The 26,654-nt window shown below is 31.7% G+C and overlaps 1 protein-coding gene across 2 annotated transcripts; it reads left to right on the forward strand.

The window, feature by feature from the left end:
* Positions 1-19,286: 19,286 nt before the first annotated feature.
* On the forward strand, positions 19,287-26,376 carry LOC112776370 (uncharacterized). 2 transcript variants are annotated; one of them, XM_025820513.3, is made up of 15 exons: positions 19,287-19,688; positions 21,309-21,608; positions 21,686-21,833; positions 21,912-22,030; positions 22,140-22,221; positions 22,524-22,678; positions 23,331-23,487; positions 23,598-23,671; positions 23,863-23,974; positions 24,266-24,403; positions 24,572-24,609; positions 24,697-24,789; positions 25,234-25,317; positions 25,424-25,573; positions 25,932-26,376. In XM_025820513.3, exons 2-15 carry the CDS (start codon positions 21,540-21,542, stop codon positions 26,088-26,090), a joined length of 1,578 nt encoding a protein of 525 aa, XP_025676298.1. In that variant the 5' UTR covers positions 19,287-19,688; positions 21,309-21,539; the 3' UTR covers positions 26,091-26,376. The 2 variants fall into 2 exon arrangements, with proteins under 2 accessions (XP_025676298.1, XP_025676300.1); XM_025820515.3 differs by having other exon boundaries at positions 21,313-21,608.
* Positions 26,377-26,654: the final 278 nt, after the last annotated feature.

Raw genomic sequence — 26,654 nt, forward strand, 5'->3', positions numbered from 1 at the left:
AGAGAAGAAGAATGACTCCAAATGATTTTAAGATGAACTAGAGTTGAAAAGTAAAATGATAGAAGAGTTAAGGAAAAAGCTCCTCGGAAAGGAAGAGGAATTGAAAGCAACGAAGTGCACTCATAAAAAAGATCTAGAGTTGTTAAAGAGAAAAGAAAGCAACATTTGTAACATGAAAGATTAGGTGATAGAAGTTACTACAAAAATGAAGAAGTTAGAGAAAAACAAAGAAACAAAGATCCTTGATATATTTGTTGAAGGTTTTGAGCGAGCAGTTACTCAAGTCAAGTTTTTGGTGCCTGAGCAAGACTTTTTCCCAATGGATGCTACCAAAATTGATATATTTGTTGAAGGTTTTGAACGAGCAGTTACTCAAGTCAAGTTTTTGGTGCCTGAGCAAAACTTTTTCCCAATGGATGCTACCAAAATTGTATGCAAGGGAGTGCTTGTAGATGATGATGCTACTGTCGAGGAAGAGAGTAAAAATGTGGCAGAAGAATAGGGTTTACGAATCTTTGTATTTTAGATAATCTTTTGTTTTGTGGCTTATTTAGACTATGTTTGTTGGCATCATCCTTTTGTGAACAGATGATGTTGAATGATAAGCTTGGTTTTGTAATCACCAATATTTTCATGAATTTGATTAATCAGTTTTGGGATTGATATTTATCTTATTGATAGTAAACATAATTTACTAATGGATATAGCAATGTTGATTGATAATGATACATGGCCAATGTATATAATTTGATTGATAGATTTGAAGTTTGATTTTGATTGTCATTGTGATGACGTATAGGTTAGTTTTGGGTTATTGGTTTTAGTTGAATTTGATTGTCATATTGATGACATATATATCAGAATTCGTATTAGATCAGATATTGGTTGTATAGATCAAATTGATAGATAATTTTGATTGATGGATTGTTGAATCATTGCAGTCTGAATAAAGAATAGTCGATGTATAAGTCGGATATGCTGGGTTTGTGAAATTTATTATACCTTAATGTAAAAAGGTGCAGGTAGGCATGCCTTGTTAAAATCTCTTCAAGCAAAATTTGTTTTTGGAAAAAATCATGCAAGTAGGAAAATTAGTACATGTCTGTCCCTGTCTTTTAACTATAATACAACTATAAAGACGAAATATTCCAAGTATTAGGTAAAGGTGTACCATCTAAAGATTAGAGACGATATGCTCTGTTGTCGAGAACATCTATAACTCGGAATGGACCTTTCCACTTGGTAACAAGCTTTCTATGAGATGGAGGTCGTCGGGCATTCTCGGTCTTTCTGAGTACCAGGTCGTTAACGTGGAATAATCGAGGGTGAACCTTATAATTATATCAACGAGCTATATGATGTTGCATTGTTCGGTGTTTGAAAGTAGTCGTATCACAAATTTCTTTGACAAAATCCAACTCCAAAGGAATCATTGCTTCATAACCATAAACTAAATGGAAAGGAATTTCCTTAATGGTAGAATGTACAATAGCAATGTATTCCCAAAGTATTTCTGAGATTAGTTCGGCCCAAAGGCCTTTAGCATCATACAGTTTCTTTCTTAAGGCATGTAAGACGACTTTGTTGGCTGGTTCGGCTAATCCGTTAGTTTGTGGGTGCTCAACTGAGGAAAAATGTTGATGAATTCTAAAGTTCTGTAAGAAAAAAGTAAAATTATGATCGACAAACTAGCAACCGTTGTCAGTGATAATATGTCAAAGTATACCAAATCTATATATGATATGTTTTCAGACAAATGAAATCATTTTTTGAGATGTTATTTTTGCTAATGGTTGGGTTTCAATCCATTTAGAAAAATAATCAATAGCGACTACTAAAAATTTGACCTGACTTAGTGCCATAGGAAAAGGACCCAAAATATCAATTCCTTATTTGTAGAAAGGCCAACTTACTTCAGAATTATGTAATAGCTCGGTTGGAACATGTATTAATGGAGCATGTTTCTGACAGTTTATACAGGTCTTCACTTTTTCAAAACAATCACTTTGTAAACTTGGCTAGTAGAATCCTGCCTGGAGTATTTTTGAAGATAAGCTTTGAGCTCCTATGTATATACCACAGATTCCTTCAGGAGCTTCTACTAAAGCAAGATCGGCCTCCGATCTATTTAAGAATTTTAAAAGTGGACGAGTATAACCTCGTTTATAGAGTTGATCACTAAATAGGGTAAAAAAGAAAGCCTGTCGTCGAAACTTCTTTAGATCGCCAACTTCTGATGGTATATTTCCGGTTTTTAAATACTTAATATAAGGCCATCGCCAATCATGAATTTGAGTAACATTTAAAACATCGGTTAATTTTACACCGGGTGTAACAAAGTAGATTGTAATAAAGTTGAAGTATGTGATTGTGTACTAGCTAATTTAGATAAAATATCAGGTCTGAGATTCTGTTCTCTCATAATATGAAGCATTTCAAATTTAGTAAAATGAGAAATGAGGGAATCGACAATAGCTAAATATTATATCAAAAGAGGGTCTTTGACTTGGAATAATTTATTTACCTATTGAACAACTAACAAAGAGTCACAATGCACCTTTAGTTCTGAAATATGCACGTCTATAGCTAATTTTGGGCCAGCAAGGAGGGCTTCATATTTAGCCTGATTATTGCTTGCCTTAAAGGAGAAATGTAAAGAATGTTCTAAAATAATTCCATTACCATCTTCAAGAAGGATACGAGCTCCACATCCTTGTGAATTAGAAGCACTATCAACATAAAGGGTCCATTCAATGGAATGGTCATCTGAGTTAGGAGCGGTAAATAGGCGACAAAGTCCACTAAATATTGGGATTTGATGGATCCTTGACTTTGATACTAAATATCAAACTCAGAACGTTTGACAGACGATTTGATAAGTCGGCTGGCTAACTTTGGTTTAGTAAGCACTTATCGTAATGGTTGCTTAGTCCGAACAATAATAACATGGCTTTGGAAATAAGGTTGGAGATGCCTAGCCATAAACACTAAAGCCAGGCCAAACTTTATTATCTTTGGATAGTGAAGCTCGGCATGTTGCAGTGATTTGCTGATGAAGTACATAGGATGTTGTAATTTATTCCTCTCTATGACAAGAACAGAACTAATGGCCAATCAGTAATAGATAAATAAAGATAAAGCTCCTTCGCATGCTCAATCTTTTGTAAGATGGGGGTTTCAAAAGGATAGCTTTAAGGTTTGTAAAAGCATTCTCACATACATCATCCTAATTAAAATTATTTTTCTTTTTCAATGATTGAAAAAAGCAAAAATATTTAGAAGCTAAATAAGGCAGAAATCTAGATAAAGCAGCAAATCTCCCTATTAACCATTGAACTTCTTTGACGGTCTGAGGACTCTTCATTTCTAGGATAGCTCGGCATTTGTCAGGATTGGCTTCTATACCTCAGCTTGTGAGTAAGAAACCAAGAAATTTACCTCCTTAAACACCAAAAGCACATTTTTCTGGGTTCATCGCATGTTGTACTTTCTTATTTCAGCGAAGATTTCAGTAAGGTCAACAATGTGAGGTTGACCAATCTTGGTCTTTGCCACTATTTTATCAACATATACCTCCATGTTCCGACCAATTTGTTTGGAAAATACTTTATCCATAATTCATTGATAGGTAGCCACTGCATTCTAAAGACCAAAAGGCATAACTTATAACAAAAGTTACCATATTTAGTTATAAAAGCAGTTTTATCTTGATATGAAGGATGCATCAAAATCTGGTTATAACCAGAATATGCATCCATAAAACTTAAAGTACCAAAACCAGAGGCATTATCAACAAAAGCCGCAATAGATGGTAAAGGATATGCATCCTTTGGGCAAGCTTTGTTCTAATCAGTAAAATCAACACACATGCGCTATTTACCATTATGCTTTTTTACCACGACAACATTAGTTAACCATTGTAAACCTAATTTAACGTATGAAGCCAACATCAATAAGTTTCTTAGTCTCCTCTAAGGATGTTTGATGCTTATCCATGCCAAGGTTGCGCTTTTTCTGTGCTATAGGTCGGACAGATGAATTTAATGCCAGCTTGTGAGAGATAACAGAAAGCTCTATGCCGGGCATATCTGTGGGAGTCCAAGTAAACAAATCTACATTTTGTTGAAGAAATTGTTGGAGCTTATCCTTCTTGTCTCCCTGCAAAGCTGCACATACATAAGTAAACTTGTTTAGATAATTAGTTAAAGAAATCTCTTTGTAGTTCTTCCATTGGAGTAGGTCGGTCTTCAAGCTCGATTCTCGGATATAACTCGACTAATGGTGGAAGATCAACCGAGTTGTGAACAACATTGACGTGTGCACCTATAGCTCGGTTAGAAGCAGACGTCCTTAGATTGGCATTGTAGCAGTGCTGAGCCTCATGGTGGTCACTGTAGATGGTAGCAATAAGATCATCCTATACATGAAACTTGACACACAGATGAATTGTGGATACTATGGCACCAAAGTTATTCAAAAAAGGACGACCAAGTATTAAATTATAAGGACTGAAACAATCAATGACAAGATATTGAATATCTAAAGTTTTAGTTAGAGAATGCTCACCTAGTGTGGTTTGTAACCACACAGATCCTAAAACTAGTACACGTTCACCTGAAAAGACCACTAAGTGTAACACCCTATCACCCTAAGCCTTACCTCTAGCCGTAAAGCAAAGGACGACAAGGCGTCACGACAGTTCTAAAACTCCATACAACAATATATAATCAGGGATATAATACACTAAAAGCTCGATGAAAAAATAAAAGCTCAAAGACACAGAAAATAGAGATACAAAAGCGCGAAGCGTTCACACACGATAACTAAAGCGTAAAGGTAAGGAAAACATATATAGATTTTTAAATTGTTACCTCAATTTATATATTACGACTATTATTTTTGGTTATGTTATTTTTAAAATTTTTAATATGATTTTTTTTGTTTTTAAATTTATTTTTATTTTTATTGACTCCCAGTATAACTAAAAAAACAAAATAATTAAGTTAAAAAATTTGCTAATAATAAATAATACTTTTAGATTTATTACTCAAACAAAAACTAAATCTTATATAATACTATTAGTTGTACTAAAAAAATTTTTTAACGTTGTATAAAATAGTTAATAGTTGGTTTAAAGTTTATCAACAACTATAAAATTAAAAATTTTAGTTGTCCAATACGATATATTTAGAGCTTGTTTGGAAATCTATATATTAGAATTCATTCAAAAATTAGAATTTTTTTTCTTATTTTGGAATAAGTAAAAAGCAATAATTTAAAATCCTTTGAAAATTTTAATTTTAATTTTTTCCTTATTTACAAATCCAACTAGAAGAGGTCTGATTTTGAAATTAATTCTCACATCAATTTAACTTAATATGTCAAATGTCAAAAATATTCCTATTTAAATAAGTGGATGTTTAATAAAATAATTTTGTTAAGGACAAAATTGTAAAAGAAAAAAATTTAACTCATGTAAGAATTATTTCAAACCAATGAATTAAATTTTATTCTATTAGTATATTAAAGTTATTCTAAATCATGAAATTGAATATTAAATAGAAATAAATTCTTTTTTTAAAGAAAGTAAAATTTTTTTTTACCCTCAAATACTTTCCAAATAAACTCTTAGTTAAGTTAAAATTTTACTAATATATAATTAATAGGATCATTGGATTAATATTTAGTTGTCGAATAATGTATATTTAGATATATAAAAAAATCATAGGTATAAAGAAAATTAAGTTAATAACTACAATTAATAACTATAATTAATATATATATATATATATAATTAATTTAGCATTAATTAAAATTTTATTTGTCTAGTGTGATTAATTTAGCATTAATATATATTAAATTAATGACTATAATTAAAATTTAGTTGTCCAATGTGATTTATAAAGATTATCGTGATTAATAAAGATAACTGTGATTTATAAAAATTACACGTACAATAATATTAATAATAAAAAATACAAAATTATTAAATGTTTGTAGGCTAAAAAATAATCATAATAAAAAAATAATTAATATACATGATTTAAATATATTTACGTATAATAAATATATATGTATATATAAATAAAAAATATTTAGAATTATGTAAACAAAATAATATATCTTAAGAATATGAAAATTATTAATTAAATAATTAATATAAACGTCTACATAAATAAAAAAAATATTAATTAAAAAATTATAATAAAATTTTAATTTTACAAATCAATCACGTATAATCAGAATGATTTATTCTAAAAATAGATAATTAAATTAATTTAGTATTAATTGAATATTTTTATTTTTAATTTAAAATTAGTGTATGTTCTCGTACTTTATACGAGATAACATATAAAATTATATAAAGACTTTTATTAAAGAAAATTAAATAAAAATATATATAATAATAATTATTATAAATATTTTACAAAATTATAATTAAAATCAAACTTTAAGGATTTTTAATATTAAAAATAATTAATATTTGTCTTAATCAATTTGAGTTTGTTGAGTGACTATCTCACTCATCCGCTTAAGTAAGTATTAGGATGTTTGAATCTCGCTTTGCGTGCATAGCAATCCATTGGCAAGCGATTGACCCTTAATAAATGGAGTATCACTACGTGGTTAGACTTTACAGGAGTATCGAAATCCGTGAGTATCCGACCCGTCCCTACCCAGTCAAAACGAATAATAACTCGACTCGAGGTGTGGCAGGTTTTGTTCAGGGCGAGTGTTCGAGCGGGGCAGAATGAGATCAGGTTTAAGGTGTACCCGCCTCAGGGTATATACATATAAACACCTTTTATGGGTTAGAATTTGCCTCACATCATAGATTCAATAATTCACAGTCTGAGTCCACACTCCATAGCCACATCAGAGAGACTCAGTCATCCGCACCCAGAGTCTTCTTCTTCTCGACTTCTCCACAGAAAACCTCACATCTCTCATTTTCGTCACAGCTTCCGTCGTCTCGCTACTGAGCTTGTCACTACCTACCTTCACAGCTCTCGTCGCCGTCGCTGCTGAACCCGTCACCGTCGTTGTTGAGCCCGTCGCTACCTTTCTGCTAAGCCCATTTTCCTCTAGGTAAATTCCTTAAGCTTGTCGCCGCCTTCCTCCTGTTGAACCCCTTTTCTCTAGGTAAATTCCTCTCCCCCTCTCTCTCCCATCACATTATGAGTCTGTTAAGTTCTTCTTTTCTTATTTCACAGACTCATCACTTGGTCGTTGCTGCAACTTTGTGTGAGTCTATCACCGGAGCCCCTTTCTCTTGAGAGTGTCGCTGTCTTCCTCCTCTATTTATCTGTCTGCAGATAAGTCTCTCTCTCTCTCTCTCTCTCTCTCTCTCTCTCTCTCTCTCTCTCTCTCTCTCTCTCTCTCTCTCTCTATGAATGATTGAATCCGTATTTCGTTGAATCTGTACTTGACTACTTGGTGAAGTTGTGAGTTTGCATTGTGTTACAATTTTATTGGTGAAGTTGTGAATTTGTGTTGCAATTTTGTTTATATATGTCCAATGGGTCTAATCTACATTTTAATTATTTCTGTCCATATTATGTACTAATAGTTTTCATGATTGATTATAAGATTATTATATATAAAAATAAATATGTTTCATGATTGATTCTTCGTTAAAATGTGAATGTTGTCATTACATAAAGTTTATTTTGTATTTTTCATTTTAAATCGTTATTGACTTTGGGTTTTAATTACTGATGTTGGCATGTTGCAATAGTTTATATATGTTGATTGAGAATTAGAGTTTTTGTGATTTTGGTTGATTAATATATGTGCAATGGATTTAATTGCTGATGTTGTAATAGTTTGCTCAGTTTTTTCCAATAAATACTTTATATATGGTTTGTTTAGATTTTTCAATTTTTTAAATATAGGTAGTTTAAGATTATTCCATGGCTAGTAATGTTAGAAAGGACACACACAACAACATTGTTGCTCCTAATGATATTGAGATTAACATTTAGAGTAATGCTAATACATTTCATGTTAAATTTGTAGTGATCAGACATTAATTTTTTTTATTTCATGTTATTTGACATTATATGAATTTTATGTTTGCAATTTAATTTATGTATAAATTTTAATTTTTTATCTTAATTTATTTATGAATATGTAAATCTTAAAGTATTATTTAATTGTTATAGGACGGATAAGAATGGGGAGGGTACCCGCAGGAAAGAGTTGGGGTACAATATTTTACTACTCGCAGAAAAGGGTTAGTATACAATATTTTACTACCCGTAGGTATAGGTGGAGCGAGTAGTTGAGAAGTTTAAGGATAGCGGGTATGGCCGGGTAAGGCAAAAACCGGCCTCACTGCCAACCCTATACGTAGTGGAATAGTTCACAACTTGTCCAGTTAAAAAAATACCATAGAAAAAAAAATAGTTTTCTTTAAAGTAGAATGCTTTCTCATTGATAACAATATTTATAGATGTAATACCCGGTCTAACCGAAATTAATTAAATAATGAGTTAAATAGGAGCGAATATGCTTGGAAGATTTGACAATTGGAATTTGATAATTTAAATATGATATTTGGATTCAGTGAATTTTTCCGAGTCGGAAAACATAGTTTTCTGCGTAAAAGCGCGCAGTAGAATTTTGACCGGCAGTACCTGCTAAGATCTGTCTGGTACTACAGTTGAGAAAATTGATTATGAGTAAATAAGATTAAGGAATGAGGAATTATAATTAGGGGAGGTAGAAATTTTTAAAGTGCGATTTAGAGCGCTAATCTTAAAGGATTTTGGCCCAAAATTGGGCCAACGGACAAAAATAAGTGAACCGGGCCTAAGTGGGCCCAAGACCCAACATATATAAACATTAGTTATGAGCATTTCAGCTCATTTTACCCTAAAAGGAAGGGTTGGGACGCTGATTTGGGAAGAGAGAAGAGAAGAGAGAAAACCTAACTCTCTTTGATCTTCAAACCACCATAACTTGAGCTATGGAGCTCCGATTGACGAGCCGTTTGTAGCCACGCGTCGCTCTTCTCATCCTCTACAATTATATCTAAGTTTTGTGGTGAGTATTCTATTCATCTCTACCCAGTTTTCAAGATTCTCCACTGTTACACGTTTTTGGGTAGTTAGTGTTAAAATCTTGTGATTTTGGGTGTTTAGGGATACTCCAACATGGATTCTAAGTGGATTATATCCCTACTTCATATAGACTGAGATAAGAAGTGCTCAAACCCTTGTGATTTGTCATTTTTATGAGCCCTAGGTTGATGTATGTATGTGATATTGGTTATGTTAGTGTATTTGGTGATGTTGGTGTACAATTGAGAGATTGGTATTGTTTGAGGAGCTTTGGTGAGGCTTGAAGCTAAGGTTGGTGAAGACTTCCAAAGAAGAGGCTCAATTGGTTTGGCTACAAGAGGTACGGTTTAAGTTTCATTTAAGTACCGTGTGGTGTGATGAGAATTTCTAGGCTAGATGCCCCTAGTATTAAGTTTGGATTGTGTAAATAGTTGGTGCTAATATGCATAGTTGGTATGTAATATGAATTTAATGATTGGGTTGAGAATTGTGTGGCCTTGTATGCTTGGTGTATTGAAAATTTGATGTATTGGGTAATGAGTATTGATTTGTGGTTTATGCATTTAAATTGTGAAATTGGGCCGGAGGCCGTGAATTTTGGGCCGGAGGCCAGAAAGAGGTAAGGAAGGTAAGTTGACGTGTACATTATATGATGACACAAGTGATTGGATAAATTTCAGATAATGAATATATGAATGATTGGGTTGGTTATTGAATAATAAGGTTTGGGGAGTTAGAGTGTGGAATTTGGTAATTTTGGGTGAAATTATGTAGATGAGGTATGTTTGGTTTTGGTTGAGATATATTATGTGATCATATATGTGATTATGATTATTGATGCCTTAGCTTGATGGTATGATGATGCATTAGAGATACGTATGTTGTGATATATGCTTGAGGAATGATTAAGGTTGATTTTGTGGGTGAAACCACGTGATAGTGAGTATGATATTGATTATGTATAATGATGGTTGATTGGAAATAGTGTTGTTGAAATTTGGCATGAGGAAGAGTATATGATATGTAAATGTGTTTGAGTTTGAGCCACTTGGGTGAAGTGGGTTAAAATGGTGGGATGATGTTTTGTGAATTGTGATAAAGTGTTAATGTGTGAGTTGAGGAGGCTTGATGTTGATTTTGGTATATTTTGATTGATTTCAAAGAAAGGGATGAAATTGGCATGTTTTGGTTGATTTTGAAAAGAGTTGGAAATGGCTTGTTTTGAAAATGGCACTTTGTGGTTTTGTGTGAAAACATGGTTTTTAGGCATACTTTGACAGGATATAACTTGGACTGCGAATTTCTGTTTTGTGCCAAACTTATTTAAAAGTGAAATTGGATCCGCGATGTCCATGCCATTTGAAGAACGGGCAAAAAACGATTTAAAATGAGAAAGTTATGTCCGTCGGAAGATTGGGGGTTGAATCTGTGAATTCTGCAGCTTTTAACTTAGAAAATTTTTAGCAGAATGACCCTCCACGCGTAGGCGTACTTGGCGCGTACGCGTCGTTCTTCAAGAAGGCACCATCCACGCGTGCGCGTGGTGTGCGCGGGCGCGTCGATACGCTGCACCAAATGCCCAGCCATTTTTCCGAGAGTTGTGCCAGAATTGTGCCAGTTTTGTGCCTGGGGCGCAAGTGCACCCACGCGTACGCGTGGCTGACGCATACGCGCCATTTGGCTATTTTTCAATCCGCGCGTATGACGCTTGCGCATCGATGAGTTTTGTGGCCATCTACGCGTGCGCGTGGAGTGCGCGTATGCGTGGCCCTGTTTTCATGCCAAAGTTGATTTTTGAGTTTTAAAAGCCAAATCTCATGCTTCTAAGCCTTCGATATCACCCCTTATGTATTAAATCATTATGATATGCCTAGCAATGAGAAAGGAGCTAGGGGATGTGGTAACTTGCGAGTGAAGCAAGGGGAAAAGTTATGATCAATGATGATCAAAGATGATTATATGAGATATGGAGGATGACGGTGGAAGTACCGTGTATGCCATGAGCCGAAGGGCTATATTTATTGATAAATGGCTGGTTCTTGATTGAACCATGAGCCGGATGGCTGAGTTATTGCCGGGTTATGGCAAAGCCATTATTGGTTATGGCTGAGTATAAAAGCATATATGATTAATGAATGAATGTGTTAAATGGATAATAATGGAGAATGTTGAAATGTGATGTGTGACCCCGGGTAGTAGGCAGTGGCGTTGTCCACTTGCTCCGGGTATGAGACGGGAAAGGATGTTTATGATAAATGAGTTAAATTATGGAGTTTTGAATAAATGAGTATTTGTGATACCTGGGTAGTAGTAAGAGTGGTGGTTCATCACGCTTGCTCCAGGTTAATGTTTGAGATCCTGGGCAGTAGCAAGGGTTGTGGTTCGTCCCACTTGCTCCAGGTCAGAGATTGTGACGCCTGGGTAGTAGCGGTAGTAGTGGTGAATCCACTCGCTCCAGGTTGAGCTTTTAGACACCCGCCTGGGTAGTAGCCGCAGTAGTGATTATTTCACTAGCTCTGGGTTGAGCGGGCAGTAGCAAGGGGGTTGTAGCTCAAACCTACTTGCTCCGCAAGGGGTGTTTCTATCCAATGGTTAGCTACCAGGACATGTCGGGTTGGCTATATAACCGACAGATGATATCATCAGCCATAGGGCAGGCATTCATCATTTGCATATGTTTGAATTGTTTGGGTTTGCCTGTTTGTTTTGGATTTCTACATTATATATGCCATGTTACCTGACTATGTGCTACTTGTTCTACTTGTACCATATTTGTGTATTACTTGCCTGTATTGCTTGTGTTTGTACAACTGAGAGTCCCCTCATGCTGGTGTCGGTGGATGTTGATGGTTGTTCTTGATGAGATGAATTGATGATGCGATTGCATGATGATGATGATTATTGAATGAGATAATTTGAACTCCCTGGGTAGACGCAGTGATGTGGTTTCACTAGCTCCAGGTGAAGGTATGATGTATTGATATAGAATTGTTGAGATAGAACAACTGGTGATAGTTTTGCTTATGATTTTGAGTCTGATTCGTGGAAGAGTCAGCGAGTTGGGAAACATGTGAAACATGAATTAGATTTAGTACTCCCTTATGACAGTTGCCTATTCATGGATTAGCGAGAACCTAGGATGGATAATTGGTGAAGAAGTTTAGGATGCTTAGTGAGTTTTTATTGCAGTGCATTGTATTTATTTGACACTTTTACCGTACTGGGAACCCATGGACCCGGGGTTCTCATTCCGTATATATCTCTTGTTTTTCAGATACAGGTCCAGGTGCTCAGAAGTGAGTTGTGGGTCGTCTGAGAGACGGCGAAGATCTTTATTTTCTCTCCTTTGTGTTTTGCTTAGAATCTCTCCACCTTTGTTTTGAAAAGATTATATTATGTATTGAACTCTTTTGAATTTGCCTATAGAGGCTCTCATGTTTCCTTCGAGAGAGATTAGGATATACTGTTGTCAACTACTTTCATACTGTATCCTAGCCGGCCTAAACTTCGCGGGTCGCGACTAGTGGCTATTTACTTATGTTATATATATCTATCTGTTATCTACCTCTTAATCTCCTCTACGCCTTATCCGTATATCACTTTCAGCTTCACGGTTTATCTTTTGTTGTCGATACGTGAGTGACACGTCTTCGCGATTTTATTTCTACTCTTTTCAGGCTTCTCAATTAATACTCCTTTCGAAATTACCTACTTTTATATATTAAAAATCCACCTGAGAGTCGTACCACCGTAATATCATTGACTTATGACTCGAGCATAAGGATTTGAATATTAGGGTGTTACAATAGAGATTTATTTTTGTTGAAATTTACCTGTGACAATTTTATTTGTTAGTATCATATTCATTCTTGAAGTCAAAATAATATCATCAATATTGTTACCTGTTAAAATTTCACATTTTATGACATGATTTTCAAGTTTTCAAACTCAGACTTATGTCATTACAAAAGCTATTAAGTTAGTTAATATTCCTTAATAACATTACTGGAACACCATCATTGAGTATTAGTTTGTGGGAAGAGAAATCAATAACAATTTTTTTTATTCGATATATAATTTATTCTATTGTAAAATGAATTATTATTTGTTAAATTGCTAAATACATTATCTTTTAATTTCTTACACCATTTTATTTGGCAATGTTCTCATGCAGTGCACGGAATAATTAATCAAAATATATGAAGTTTTTATTAAAAAATTAAACAAAAAATATATATAACAATTATTACTATAAATATTTTATAAAGTTATAATTAAAATCAAAAGTTAACGATTTTTAATGTTAAAAATATTAAAAATAATTAGTATTTATTTTAATTAATTTGAGTTGGTTGAATAGTTATCTCACTCGTCTACTTACTGAAGTATTTTCGAATCTCACTTATATATATAACAACTCATTGGCTAGCGATAGACTCTTAATAAATGGAGCTTCAATTCGTGGTAGATTAATTCTTAACTTGCCGAGTTAGAAAATACGGTGGAAAAAATAGTATTTATCTTGAAAGTAGAACAATTATCATTGATAGCAATACTTGTGGAGATTTGTCTTTGTTAAAATTTAAATGTGACAACTTTATTTATTGGTATCATATTCATTCATGAAGTCAAAACAATATGATCAATGTTGTTATCAGTTAATATTTCACATTTTATGACATAATTTTCAAGTTTTCAAACTTATATATAGACTTATTTCTTTACAAAAGCTATTAGATTGATTAATATTCCTTAGTAATATTACTAAAACACTATCGTTGAGTATTAATTTGTGTGAAGAAAAAATCATAATAACTTTGGTATTCAATAAATAAATAAATAAATATATATATATATATAATTTATTCTATTAAAAAAATTATTATTCCAAGATTGATAAATGTATTTTTTCTCATTTTTATAATATTTTATTTTGCAATAATTATCATTAAAAAAATAAATGACTATACTATCTTATAATATGATGTATAAAATAATTTTTTATTTTAAAATTAATTTTGGTCCATAAAATAAAATTAAAAATAATTTTTACACAAATTTAAATTTAACTTTAAAATTGATTAACAACTCACCTTTTTTAAATTTTAATAACAAAAATAAAATTAGTTAAGTACAAAATATTCGGTATTTAATCATTTCAATCATTTAAATTTCAATTAACGAAAATTGGGTTAGAAATTAATTATAACTTAATAATCGATAATACATACATATATATATAATTTATTTATTTTTTTGACAGAATTAATCTATAATTTATTTATTTTTTTTGATAGGATTAATCTATAATTGATTGAGAATTGATTTATTATCCAAATTTTTTTATAAACATTGTAGTATGTGAAAATAGTGGTCTTATTGTTCTATTATTATTTAAAAAATTATTCATAGTTTTTTTATTATGTAATTAACTTAATTAATAGCCTTTACTATTATTTCTCCACAAAAAAAAATTATATTTCTACTATTTATATTTTTTTAATATTAATAAATAAGTAGGTATTTATATTATATTTATTGTCCTAAATCATGACTTGAGTTGCTTATTTAGTATATTAATAATATAAATTATATTTTGTATATTAAATTTATTAATTTACTCATCTTAAGAGAAAAAAATTATGTAATAAAAATTAGTTAATTTACACATAAATTAACTTTATTAAAAATATTTTTTATATATATAATCATCTTTAATATATGTAGTATCATGTATATATTAGGATGATCTATTTAATTATTATGCGAGTGACTATTATTATTATTATTATTATTATTATTATTATTATTATTATTATTATTATTTATTAAGTTAGTAAATAATATTTAGACTAAAAGAGAAAAAATATAATTAAAATTTTTTAGTTTGATTAAAAAATATCTTGTAAGCATATCTAACTTTTATATATATATATATATATATATATATATATATATATATATATTAAATGTAATAATATTTAATAGTATAGTATGTTTTGCAATAATGACTCAAAACATTAACTCAAGTGAGCAAAATCAACCTAGGTCCATTGTCTGGATTCCAAATCCGAATCAGGTTCATTATCTTGGGATTCAATGTAGATGAAATCCATGAGTCCCATCTCAAATCGGCTCAAATTCAATTTTCGTTGTTAGTTAGAGATGGTAATGGATGCTCGTGTGGACGCAACAGACTTCCATTCCCATTCTTTGCTCCTATTTTAAAAAAATACCCTTTGTCCCCTCTTCATTTTCGTCACAAGTCCCTCTTTAATTATCCCATATTTTAAAAAAATACCCACAGTTATCTATAGGTATTCTTTGAATTTTTTTAAATAAAAAAAGTCATAATATAATAATCATAAAATAATTAATTCAATATAATTCAACACAATTCATAATATATTCATTATAATAAATAACATTTAAAATATATATATATATATATATATATATATATATATATATATATATATATATATATATAAACATCTTCCAACAAATTACATAACATAATTTTTTGGAACGAAACTGAACGATGTAATGACAAACTTAAGAGGCAGAAAAAATGAGTTAGAGAGAGAGATACAAAATCAAGACTAAGGATGTGTCTAAAAAATAAGTGTTGGAATTGGAGGCAAGAATTAAGGTTACTAAATTCAAAGATATATATATTAGAAAAAATCAGTAATTTTATATTCGCGTTGTTTTAACTGGTCTTATGGAGAGGGTAACTATGTCCCCGTCCCCGTCCATTTTATGTGGATAGGTTCTCCCACCCTTAAAAATTTGACATATTTTCATTAAGTTCCAAATCGCGATTAATCCCTACGAATATCCATTTGGTTTTTTTTTTTATCATTCCAATTGCTAGCATTCGTCGGTTCGTGACGTGGAATTATACCAGCCACTTAGTCAATTCTTAGATAACCAAAGTTCAAGTTATATCATTATCATAAAATTACAGTATCTTATTATAACAATATTAATCGACACACACGCACACATACAGATATATATATAACAATGACTAATATCACATTTTATAACTTGTGAAATCATATTATAAACTATTGATAAGTTTGGATTATAAATATAAATTAAAAAAATTTAACTATAAATTTAAATAGCCTTATTTTTAAGCGGTATAATTTAATAATTTTTTTTCAATTTCTATACTAATAATATTAATTCTTCTAATTTTTTTAGTCTATGTTCCCTAATATATTGTTCTTTTAGAAATATTCAATTACATAAATACTATCTACTTCGTTATACAACAGTCTAGAATCTTAATTACTTGGCTTCTAAGTTGAGAACCTCTACATTTTCAAGAATGTGATGAAATTTTTTATCTATATCACCATGTTACAGCAAAATACATCAACCTCTAAATAGAGATCGAAATCAATAACCAAATGGATGAAAAAAAAAAGAAAAAAAGTCAAATACATGAATGTCTAACTACAATTACAGAAGAAATTTTCTAAGTCAAATACATAGATAAATGTGGAAGTACAATTACACAAGAATTTTTCTAAGCCAAAATTTAAAATTCACCTATCCATTCTGTCAATCAAACAACATATTCGAGCGTCACAATCTCTGTAAACCGCCACATAGACTTTTAAACACCTAAAAAGTCCTCATTTTTTTAGTGTAAGTCATGCAAATCTCCCAGTTCATAGACTTCACCATGCTCTCAATCTCATTAATTACCTCAGCAGTGTCTCGAACAATAAGCATACTTTCGGGTCTCAGAATCCGATCAATCTTAGCCACAACAATTTGAAATTACACCTAAAAGACTAATAAATATATTAACAAAATGACACCGATAATTATTGTTTATTGATATAATCTGACAAACTATTAGTTTTGATGAATGAAAAATGAAATACTTATACACACATTTTTTTGAGTATTGAAAACAGATAATCTGCATGGAGGAGATCGTAGGACTTAAGATAAGTGCTAAACGATTTACACCAATCATGATACATGGCAAAAAGACCGCGTTTATATGTAATAAGAAGTGTATCTGGAGTATCTACTGAAATCACATTTATGACCTAAATATTCAAATCTTTCATAGTTACAGCAAACCTGGAGACTAAAAAATAATTATAAAACAAAGGTAGTGACAACGATACATTTATATAATTCGGATTAATGTTTTGAATATTTGACCATTAAATTTTTATCCCAACACGTTTTCACTGTTCATAGTCCATATTAAAATTGTCAGGGACATGCTTTTCATAAACTCCAACTTAAAAACTTGTCAACCATGGTCCATAAATACTTTATGGTTAACATATTATATATGCTTCAATAAAAAAATAATTGATAAAAAAAAATGAAATTCTCTTCTAGTACATATGATCTTTTATAATGATAAAATAAAAATAGAAGAAGTAAAATTTTATATTTTTATATTAAAAATAGAATTTAATATTTATCCTAATAAAATTAGATAATGAATTAGTTATAATTAATATATTTAAATAAATAAAATAAATAAAATAAAAATATTTTTAAGAATTAATCAAATCAATTAGTTAATACAAATAATTAGTATAATTGATTTGATTTAATTTATTGAATTTAAAAAAAATAAATCAAGAAATAGTTGATTGAATTTAATGAATTAAAAAGATAAATAGAGAAACACTCTCTTAGAAACAATGATTTTCTAACTAAATTAATCTGTGTTTATTATATTCAATTAGAATAAATAACAAATTATCTATTTTAATATGTACTTTATAAATTAATCAATTAAAATAATTGATATAATAAATTATAATTAATTAATTGATATAAATTATAATAAATTGTGTGCTATTTAAATATCTAATCAAATTAATTAGTTGATATAATTAATTTACTGTAATAAATTATATTTAATGAGTTAAAAGAAATAAATTGAGAAACACTTTTAACAATTAATTATTTGATATAAATTATAATAAATTATGTGATATTTAAATATATAATCAAATTAATTAGTTGCTATAATTAATTCACCGTAATAACTTGTATTTAATGAGTTAAAAAAAATAAGTTGAGTAATATTCTCAAAAGTATGCCACATCAGATTCATCATTAAGTGTAGAAACCTGATTTTTATATAATAGTATAGATAGAATAGATAGGTCAATCTTACACTATATATAATTTCTTAGTGTATTATGTGATTGCAAACTTTTATACTTGAGTCTTATATTTTTTTTTACAATGTTATGGCTATTAGGTTATATTCTAATCTTGAGTTTTAGTATATTGTTAAATGTAGTTTTTTTTTAAAGTTTTTTACTTATATTTTTTTGTCTTTTTATTTTATCTTGATTTTTTTGCAGGTATGATTTTATTAAGAATCTCAAGGCAACATCTGAATATAAAATTTAGAAATTTAAAGTTAGGATACTTCAATACAAGAATGAAGATATAATCTATAAATATGCAATAATCAATGTTAGAGATATAGACTAAAATTTTAGTTGTTTATAAAAAAAATATATACACATATTGTTTCATAAAAATTAAGACATTGATTTATTGCATGTTATACTTTTTTTAATTAGTCTAATTATTTTATAATTTTTTTGTTATTTGCTAAGTATTTGCACCGATAAAAAATAATAAAATAAAATTAATTTAAAGTTAGTATATTAAAAAATATTTTTATTAAAAATAATTCATATGTAAATAAAAAAATAAATATTTTTTGTACACTAGTTTCATACATTTCTTCTAGGTAAATCCCTATCCGATACTTCAAGAGCTTCAATTGCTGAGAAATTAATGTTGGTGTTTAGTACTTAGAAATTAATTTTGGTTTGCTTTCAATTTTTCTAAACTTGTAACATTTGCAGTGTTATGCCAATGTGTTATAACTCAAATGGTATACTCTTCATACTCAATTAAGAGGTTGCGGGTTCGAGTGTCCTATTTTTGGTTAAAAAAAAAAAAAACATTTGCAGTGTTATAAAAACCAACTTGATTTGATCAGTCCGATAAAAAAATCGGTCACCTGCCATCAAATCGGGTCGAGTTAATAATCGGATCGGAGGTGCATTAGAATTTAAATTTAGAATCGATGCGACCCAATTTGACCCTTACGGGTTTAGTGAAACCGGTGAACCGTCCGGTTTTTGAAAACTGACCGGAACAATTTTTTTTTTTTTTAAATTCCTCAGCATACGACGTCGTTTCAGTTTCGGTTTTATAGAAGTTTGAAAACGCCAATTTCCTTTACCCACGCTCTGACCCACGACGCCTCATTCCTCAGCCTCACCCGCTCACTCTCCACATTCTCCCTCCTCCCTGCCTCACTCAGACACTCACAGCAGCCGTCACGGAACAACGACAGCCAACGGAGTCATCACTCCCCGCGCCGCCAGTATCTGCTTCCTTCGCGGTCCGCGCCTCTGCCTCCTCCGTCCTGGCTCGTTGGATCCTGTTCCCGTGCGGCCTCCTCTCCTCGTGCGCCGTACTCTCCTTGCCGGTGGCCTGCTTCTGCTTCTTCGTCTGGTTCTGCTTCCACGCTGCAACTCCAAACCGTGACTCTGCTTCTGATTCCATGGTGCAACCCCAAAGTGTAGTGTGTAGGTGAAGGTGAGTTTTTTATTTTTTCAGTTATTCTATATTAATTTTTTTATACTTGATTTTTTCATTTTTAATGTAGGTTTAGATAAATTTATGCTAATTTTATTTAATACTGATTTTATTAGATAATTGTATGCTCATTTATGCAATAGGTTCTGTATGTTTTCAATTTTTTATGCTGATTGAGATTGTATGCTGTTCTGCATTTTTTCAATTTTTTTATGCTAATTGAGATTGTATGCTAATTGTATGTAATAGGTTCTGTATTTTTTTCAAGATGTATGTTAATTGAGATTGTAAGCTAATTCAAATAGATTCTGCATTTTTTCAGTCTTTTATTTGGCTAAATTAAGATTCTATTGTAGTACCGACTAGTTTAATGTTTATTTTTGTTTAGTTATTTTTAGGAATTGAGACGTGATTGTTGTTAAAATATTAGGGAAGACATGTATGTTAAATTTTAATTTTAAACTTTTTGACGATTTTATAATTTTATTTAAGTGACACCAGGTTACTCGGTTCAACTAGTGACTTACCGGTTAAACCAATAACCCAATGATTCCGTGGTCTGATCGGTTCCATTATCAGTTCAGTTCTAATAACTATGAGCAATTGATCATTTGTTAACTAAAAACCTATAGATACAAGTAACACTTTGACTATGCTTCCAAGCTAAAGTACTTGTTATGTAGGGAATTAGCCTCTTCCACATTCTCAGTAACTTGTTTGAATCACCTGTTAGATACACCCTTTTTTTTTATAAAGTTCTGTTAGTACAGGGTATGGGATTCTCCTTACTAGCAAATAAAAACCATGAAGCAGACTAGATCAAAATATAATATATGGCTATCAGATACACCATGGCAGCAACAAACATAAAATTTTTTATTTACTTCAATTTTTTTGAACTTGTAGCATTTGTCAATTAAAAACGTTATATCTTGACTTGTAGCATTATTTTTAATAGTGCAGTTTTATTGACTGGAAAACTTGTTATATCTTGATTTGTTTTATTCTATTTGTTTTTGTTGGGTCCTTCCCTTGTCTAATTGGTTTCTTTAATTGTCTAATTGGTTTTTATTTGTTCTTTAAGACTATGGAGTAATTACTGTACATTGTTCAATATAATATAAATTTATAATTTCGCCCAATTCAAGCAGACATGAATTGAGTAGTTTTTAATTGAAATTGGTTATCAACTTTTTTACAGCAATATACAAAAATCCAAAAAAGAATGATTTTTGTTTGGCTGTGACTTGTATTTGCTGCCTACAAATATTATTAGATTTATCATTGTTAATTTCACATGGTAGATTAAACATGGTAAAAATTGAGGGTTGTGCTTCAATTTGTTACTAAATTAGCCTTGTGTGTATACAACTATTACTGCCCTCCCCCTCCCTCTCCTGTTACTCTCACTATTAACTCTATCTTAAAATAAAAAAATTCATTGAAAGTAGTGGGTTAGTAAGCTGGTAAATCTTATATTTTTGCATATCTGTTCTATTACACTTTTTTTTTTCTGTAATTTAAATATGGATGTCACTTATTTTCTTCTAATTTAATTAGATTTGTTTATTTAACATATATTTTTTTGCCAATTTGTGTTATTCCTCTAATTGGATTTAGTCAGTGGGATTGTGGCATACAAGTTTATTCGTGAAGGAGTCTCACCGCTTTATACTTGCTTGGAGAGTTGGAGTTGAGGTTGGTACTCTATCATTAAAGTGTAAGCATACCTGAAAGTCAGTGAAGCTTCAAAATCAAGACATAGGAAACAGAAACCACCCAAATCCCTAATCCCTCCGTCCCCGCGCGTTTTCCTTTCCTTTCTTCTGCATCACGAAGAAGAAGAAAAAGATGGTTTCACAGTACGGCTTCAAATTTGCCATCCACCTCGTCACCAACCACTTCGGCAAAATCGTCGCTGTAACTATCTCTATTATCCTTGTTCCCTTTTCCACTAATCGTTCTGTAACTGCTCCCAAATCTTTTTTCCCCTGCAGAAAGTATGCGAAACACTGTTTCGGAAGGGGCCCCTGTCTCTGGGAGAGATCATTCGCTGCACGGAGCTCACTCCGGAGCAAGTCAAGAACTCACTACTCGTCTTAGTTCAGCACAATTGTGTCCAAGCTTATGTCCCCGCCGATCAATGTACTATTGCTTTTCCCCCTCTTTTCTCTAATTTTTTCGTGTTTGCCACTGAAATTATATTGTTCTCTGTAAATGTAGTTAGGGGCGAGGATGGATCTATGGCGACAGTGGAGTACCTGGCATTATTCGATAACATAATCCATCGTTTGAGGTTTCCCAAGTTCTTGGAGATAGCGAAGCACCAATTTGATGACGAAGTCAGCGAGCTTCTCCACCCTGCACATTGTTCTTTTGAAGCTTCCCAATTCAATCCTGTAAAGGTGGTTTTAATTTATGTATATTTTGTGGTCCACTCTTGTATTGCAGTGTGAGAAGGTTCTTGATGGTTTGCTTCGCGATGGTAGGCTTACCCTCAAACAGATGATTGAAAGAGCAGTCCAAGGAAAAGGCAAGCATTATTTTGCTTTGCTTCTATTAATTGTGAAAGATAAGTATGTTCTTTTGTTAGTATTTAAACTGATTAGTTGGTTGATCTGGGTCAAATTTCGGTGCATGTGTAGAGGGCTTAGTTGGTTTTCTAAGAGTATATTAGTACCTTTCTACTCAAATATAGTCAAAAGTGTGGCTCTCTATAAAATGTTGGAAGTTTAAATTCCAAATTGTAGTTCAGCTCACTTATACGCTGCTAAATAGTAATACTGAATCCTCTAAAATTAGACTGACTTAAATTCATCTTCTTTTATCTTTCAGAAAACCCTGGTGCTATAGAAGCTGTTGTTCGAGAGAGCTTTCATAAACTTTTGAAGGCACGCTATATTGAACGCTGTCCCGCACCGGAGCCAGTTATTTCTACACTCATTAAGGCAGAATCTGCTCCTAGAAAGCGGGGTTCTAAGATGGCCAAGGTAATTGGTTCTTGTCAATTTCTACAGACAGTTGCGTTAACTTTTATACATCACCAGGATTTATAGCCAGCTTTTGTGTAGCAGTCCCCTTTTCTTTTTCAGTTTGTAGTGTTATAAAAGTACTGATTTGTCTTACAATCGGATTGAGATGTCTGGGTATGTGTTGAGTAGGAAATTGAATAATTGGAACTAGCACAGCCCATCTGTTGAGCTTGGTATTTGATTGGTAAAGATGTCAATCACTAAAATTATCGAGATTCATGCAAACAAATTTGAGCTGCAACCTGTTTGGTTTAGATTTCTCATGTATGGTAGCATTGATTAGAAAGGAATATTGAGGTAATGCGACAATGAGATAAATTTACTAGTAAATGTTTGGTTTTTGTATTACACCAGTGACCCTCTATTTACTACTTTCTGATTTGTTTGCTTATTACTTTAAAAGTTCTGGTTCATCAATGATAATGATATATATGGAAAAAAGTGGATATTTGATGACCATTCAATATCATCATTTTGATTGAAGTTGGAACAGCATAGTGTTCACTATTGTAACCTAAATATGTATTACCTCAATGCTGTTTCTTTTTATTGATAATCAAGAACTTTATTAAGATGGGAAAAAAAAAATTTTGATAATCCATGCTTCCAGAAATTTGAAGCACCAGAGACCATAGAACAACGTGTTCTAGAAGCTGCTGTGCCTGGGGAGGCAATCAGATTTGCTGTTACAGCATATACACTAGGTAATGCTGATAGAGAAGCAAAATCAGATGATTCCTCCATGGTAAATGTTGGAGATAATAGTGGTAAGTTTATTGTCATCTTATGTGAATCACTAATTTACATTACCAAATTTTACCGCACTCATATCAGTAGTATGATACTTCTTTTCCTTCACTTTTTACTTGGATTCAAGGTGGTATTGCAAACGAGGGGTCAATACTTTGGCGTGCAAATTTTGAGGAATTTATACGGCATCTTAGGCATAAGGTTGGTTTTTTTTTATAAGTTTCCTGCTCTTTTGTTTTTTCTTTCTAATGATCTGGCTGATATATTTGTGGATCTCATGCCATAAGGTGCTGTTTTTTTGTATTTGGTGAATCTTCTTCTCCATCTTCCCTTAGCATTCTCTATATTATTATTGAACGAATACATGTGAAATATTCCATGCAAAATTACAGTTATTGGTCGAGAATGAAAGAAAGCGACTGGATGATGGAGCTGCAACTATCTTAAGTGCCATACTGGATGTGACTAAAACTGTTGAGAAAAAAGTGAAAATAGAGAAATCAGGTTAACCAGATTCCTTACTTCATAGAGCTATGATATTACTGTTGGGGCTTTGATTTAACTATTGCCATTTGCCGGTAGCACCGCTCAGAATTTGGAAACCTAATATTGGATATTTGCTCCAGTAGTTTTCTCTTTTTTATTGGTTTTTTTCCTTAACAAGGGTTCCTCGTCTCTTTGGTCTTTGTCTTTGTCTAACCGATTTCTCCTTTTATGAAAAATAAGAAAGAAGTGCACAACTGTTATCTTTTGTACTTGGTTGGCTAACAGAATGTTATCCTATACATGTTTCAGTTCCCCTATCACTGGATTCAATTTTTACTGAAGTGACGAAAACTGAACATGGTCGTACTATGACCATAGATCGTGTTAGAGCTTCTCTCGTACAGCTGGGTTGTCCACAGAGGAACTTCGATGATTCATATAGTATTGGTACCTATGATATATATCTTTTTCCCGTGTTAGGCTATTTTGTGCAATATAAACATCCTCCATTTGTTTTATTTATTTTTTCCCCAATTTGTTTATGCCAATGAAATTCTGGTTTATAACTCCTATTTTATAGTTTGAATTCTGAATTACTTTTCATTTCCTTTTCAGATTTGAAGAGCATTGTTGAAATGGCTAGAAATGAGGAGGTTTTTATATCTGTCCTTTCCAAGTCAAATATATGAGTATTTATGTTTTCTACATGTAGAACTCTTGTTTCTTGCACTATGTTGCAGGTTGAGTCAATTGTGTTGAAAAGATTTGGAAGTGATGCGTACAGAATATTTAGGCTCCTGTCAAAGTCTAACTGTTTTCTTGAGACAGATAAGGTTATTAACTCTTATTGACAAAAGTTGTCTTAAACCCCCCAAAAAAAACCCCAAAAAAATTGACAGAGTTGATGAGAACATCGATGTTGAATGAAGAACTATTAGAGTAACATTGGTGATATGCTCGGTAAAAGCGAAAATTTAGAAAATGAAAACTATTGTTCAATTTTTTATTATTGCAAAAAGAAAATTCCAAGCACTGTATATTTATGATATGGTACTATTTATGAAAATAAATGAGGTTGTATCGAAAGGAATCTTTAGTTCTTTATGGTTTATAAAAATGCATTGAAGTACTTTATAATCCCATTTTAGCTTTCAAAAGAGGGTACTATATGGAAGGATAACAACGTATGATGTGCCAAAACCCAATTAAAGAGATTGATGAATTGGCATGCACTGCAATCCTCCTATAACCTTATACCTAATCTCTTTTCTTTGCAGATAGCAGAGTCTGCTCTTGTCGATAAAAAGGAAACTCCTAGATTACTATACAAGTTATGGAAGGATAACTACTTGTATATGGAGGTGACAATCTGATAAAATTTACATACGCAGTTTGTGAAACAGTTTAATTTGTGGTTGGGAACTTAAAAAATATCTAATATTTTCTGCAATCTAATCTTGCTTCCAGAAATTAGTTGTAACTGCAGCTAAGCAATCAAGATTTATGTTGTGGAAAGTTAATAAGCCTCTGCTTTGGGAATATGTGCTGGACGAGATGTACCATGCTGCCTTAAATTTGAGCTTAAGATTGGCTTTTGAGCAGGAAAAGGATGAAGATGTGAGTACTCACTCTACAAGTTTGTTTAAAAATTTACCAGTCAATTGAGTTATACAGCATCTTTTTTGGGCCAATACTATGATGTCTAACTTTTGTCTAACTTTTATAACAAATTTTAAATATTTAAAAAATTATTTATTTTTATACTTTTTAAATTAGATATTAATTTTTAACTTTTTTTTTAACAAGTTAGGCACCACTTTTTAGACACGATAACAATTACTTTTTTTTTTTTAAATCCTTCGTTGTGAAATTTAGTAACAAACTCATTGCTATAAAGATATACCAAAATTTTAGAGTGATAAAAGATAAAAAAGAACAGAGAGTGGTGCTTATGTGTTATTTGTGCTTGTTCCAGCTATTGCACGTTCCTGCAGACAAGTTGGTTCCTGCAGACAAGTCAAGCGAAGCAAATGCGCTACAGAAGAGATACCGGCGACTAAGAGATGTCCTCTTTCTCATGGGATCATCATTGATGAAACTTGATGATGCTCTGATGCTTTTCCATGACTTCTGAATGTAACTTCTAGATTAAGCAAAGGTTACAGACTTGACATTTTAATATTGGCAAAGAATTTGCAATTCTATTGTTCAGGTTCAGGAATTATAGCATGCAACTTTGAGTAGGGTAGGGAGTACTGTGCGCAGATAGATCATAGAAGTGGTGATTTATGTAATAGATTCTTTTCTAACGAGGGAAAGAAGCCCAGCCCCCCCCGCCGGGGGGAGTGTTTGGAGGGAACAATAAGTTGTATATTTCTATGGAGTTCATTCATTGATTTTATTAATGTGCATCAATATCACTTTCATGGTGTTAACTGCAGTAAATGACTCAGACGCCCACATAATAGTGTAAAAGCATTCATTCGTTCTTCAAAATTATCAAAGTGAATCCAACAAATCAAATCAAATCAAATAATAACCGTTTTACATTTTCCCACCGACCAATGTTTACACTTACGAAGACATCAACTTGGTTGACTTGATTAATGATTGTGTTATTCAGAAAACACAAAAGAGTTGTTTATAGAAAAGAGTCTAATGACCTAGTAGCTAGAAGAACTAAGAAAGTCAAGATGAA

This window comes from Arachis hypogaea, chromosome 19 (genome assembly GCF_003086295.3).
Source record: "Arachis hypogaea cultivar Tifrunner chromosome 19, arahy.Tifrunner.gnm2.J5K5, whole genome shotgun sequence".
Taxonomy (NCBI): Eukaryota; Viridiplantae; Streptophyta; class Magnoliopsida; order Fabales; family Fabaceae; genus Arachis; species Arachis hypogaea.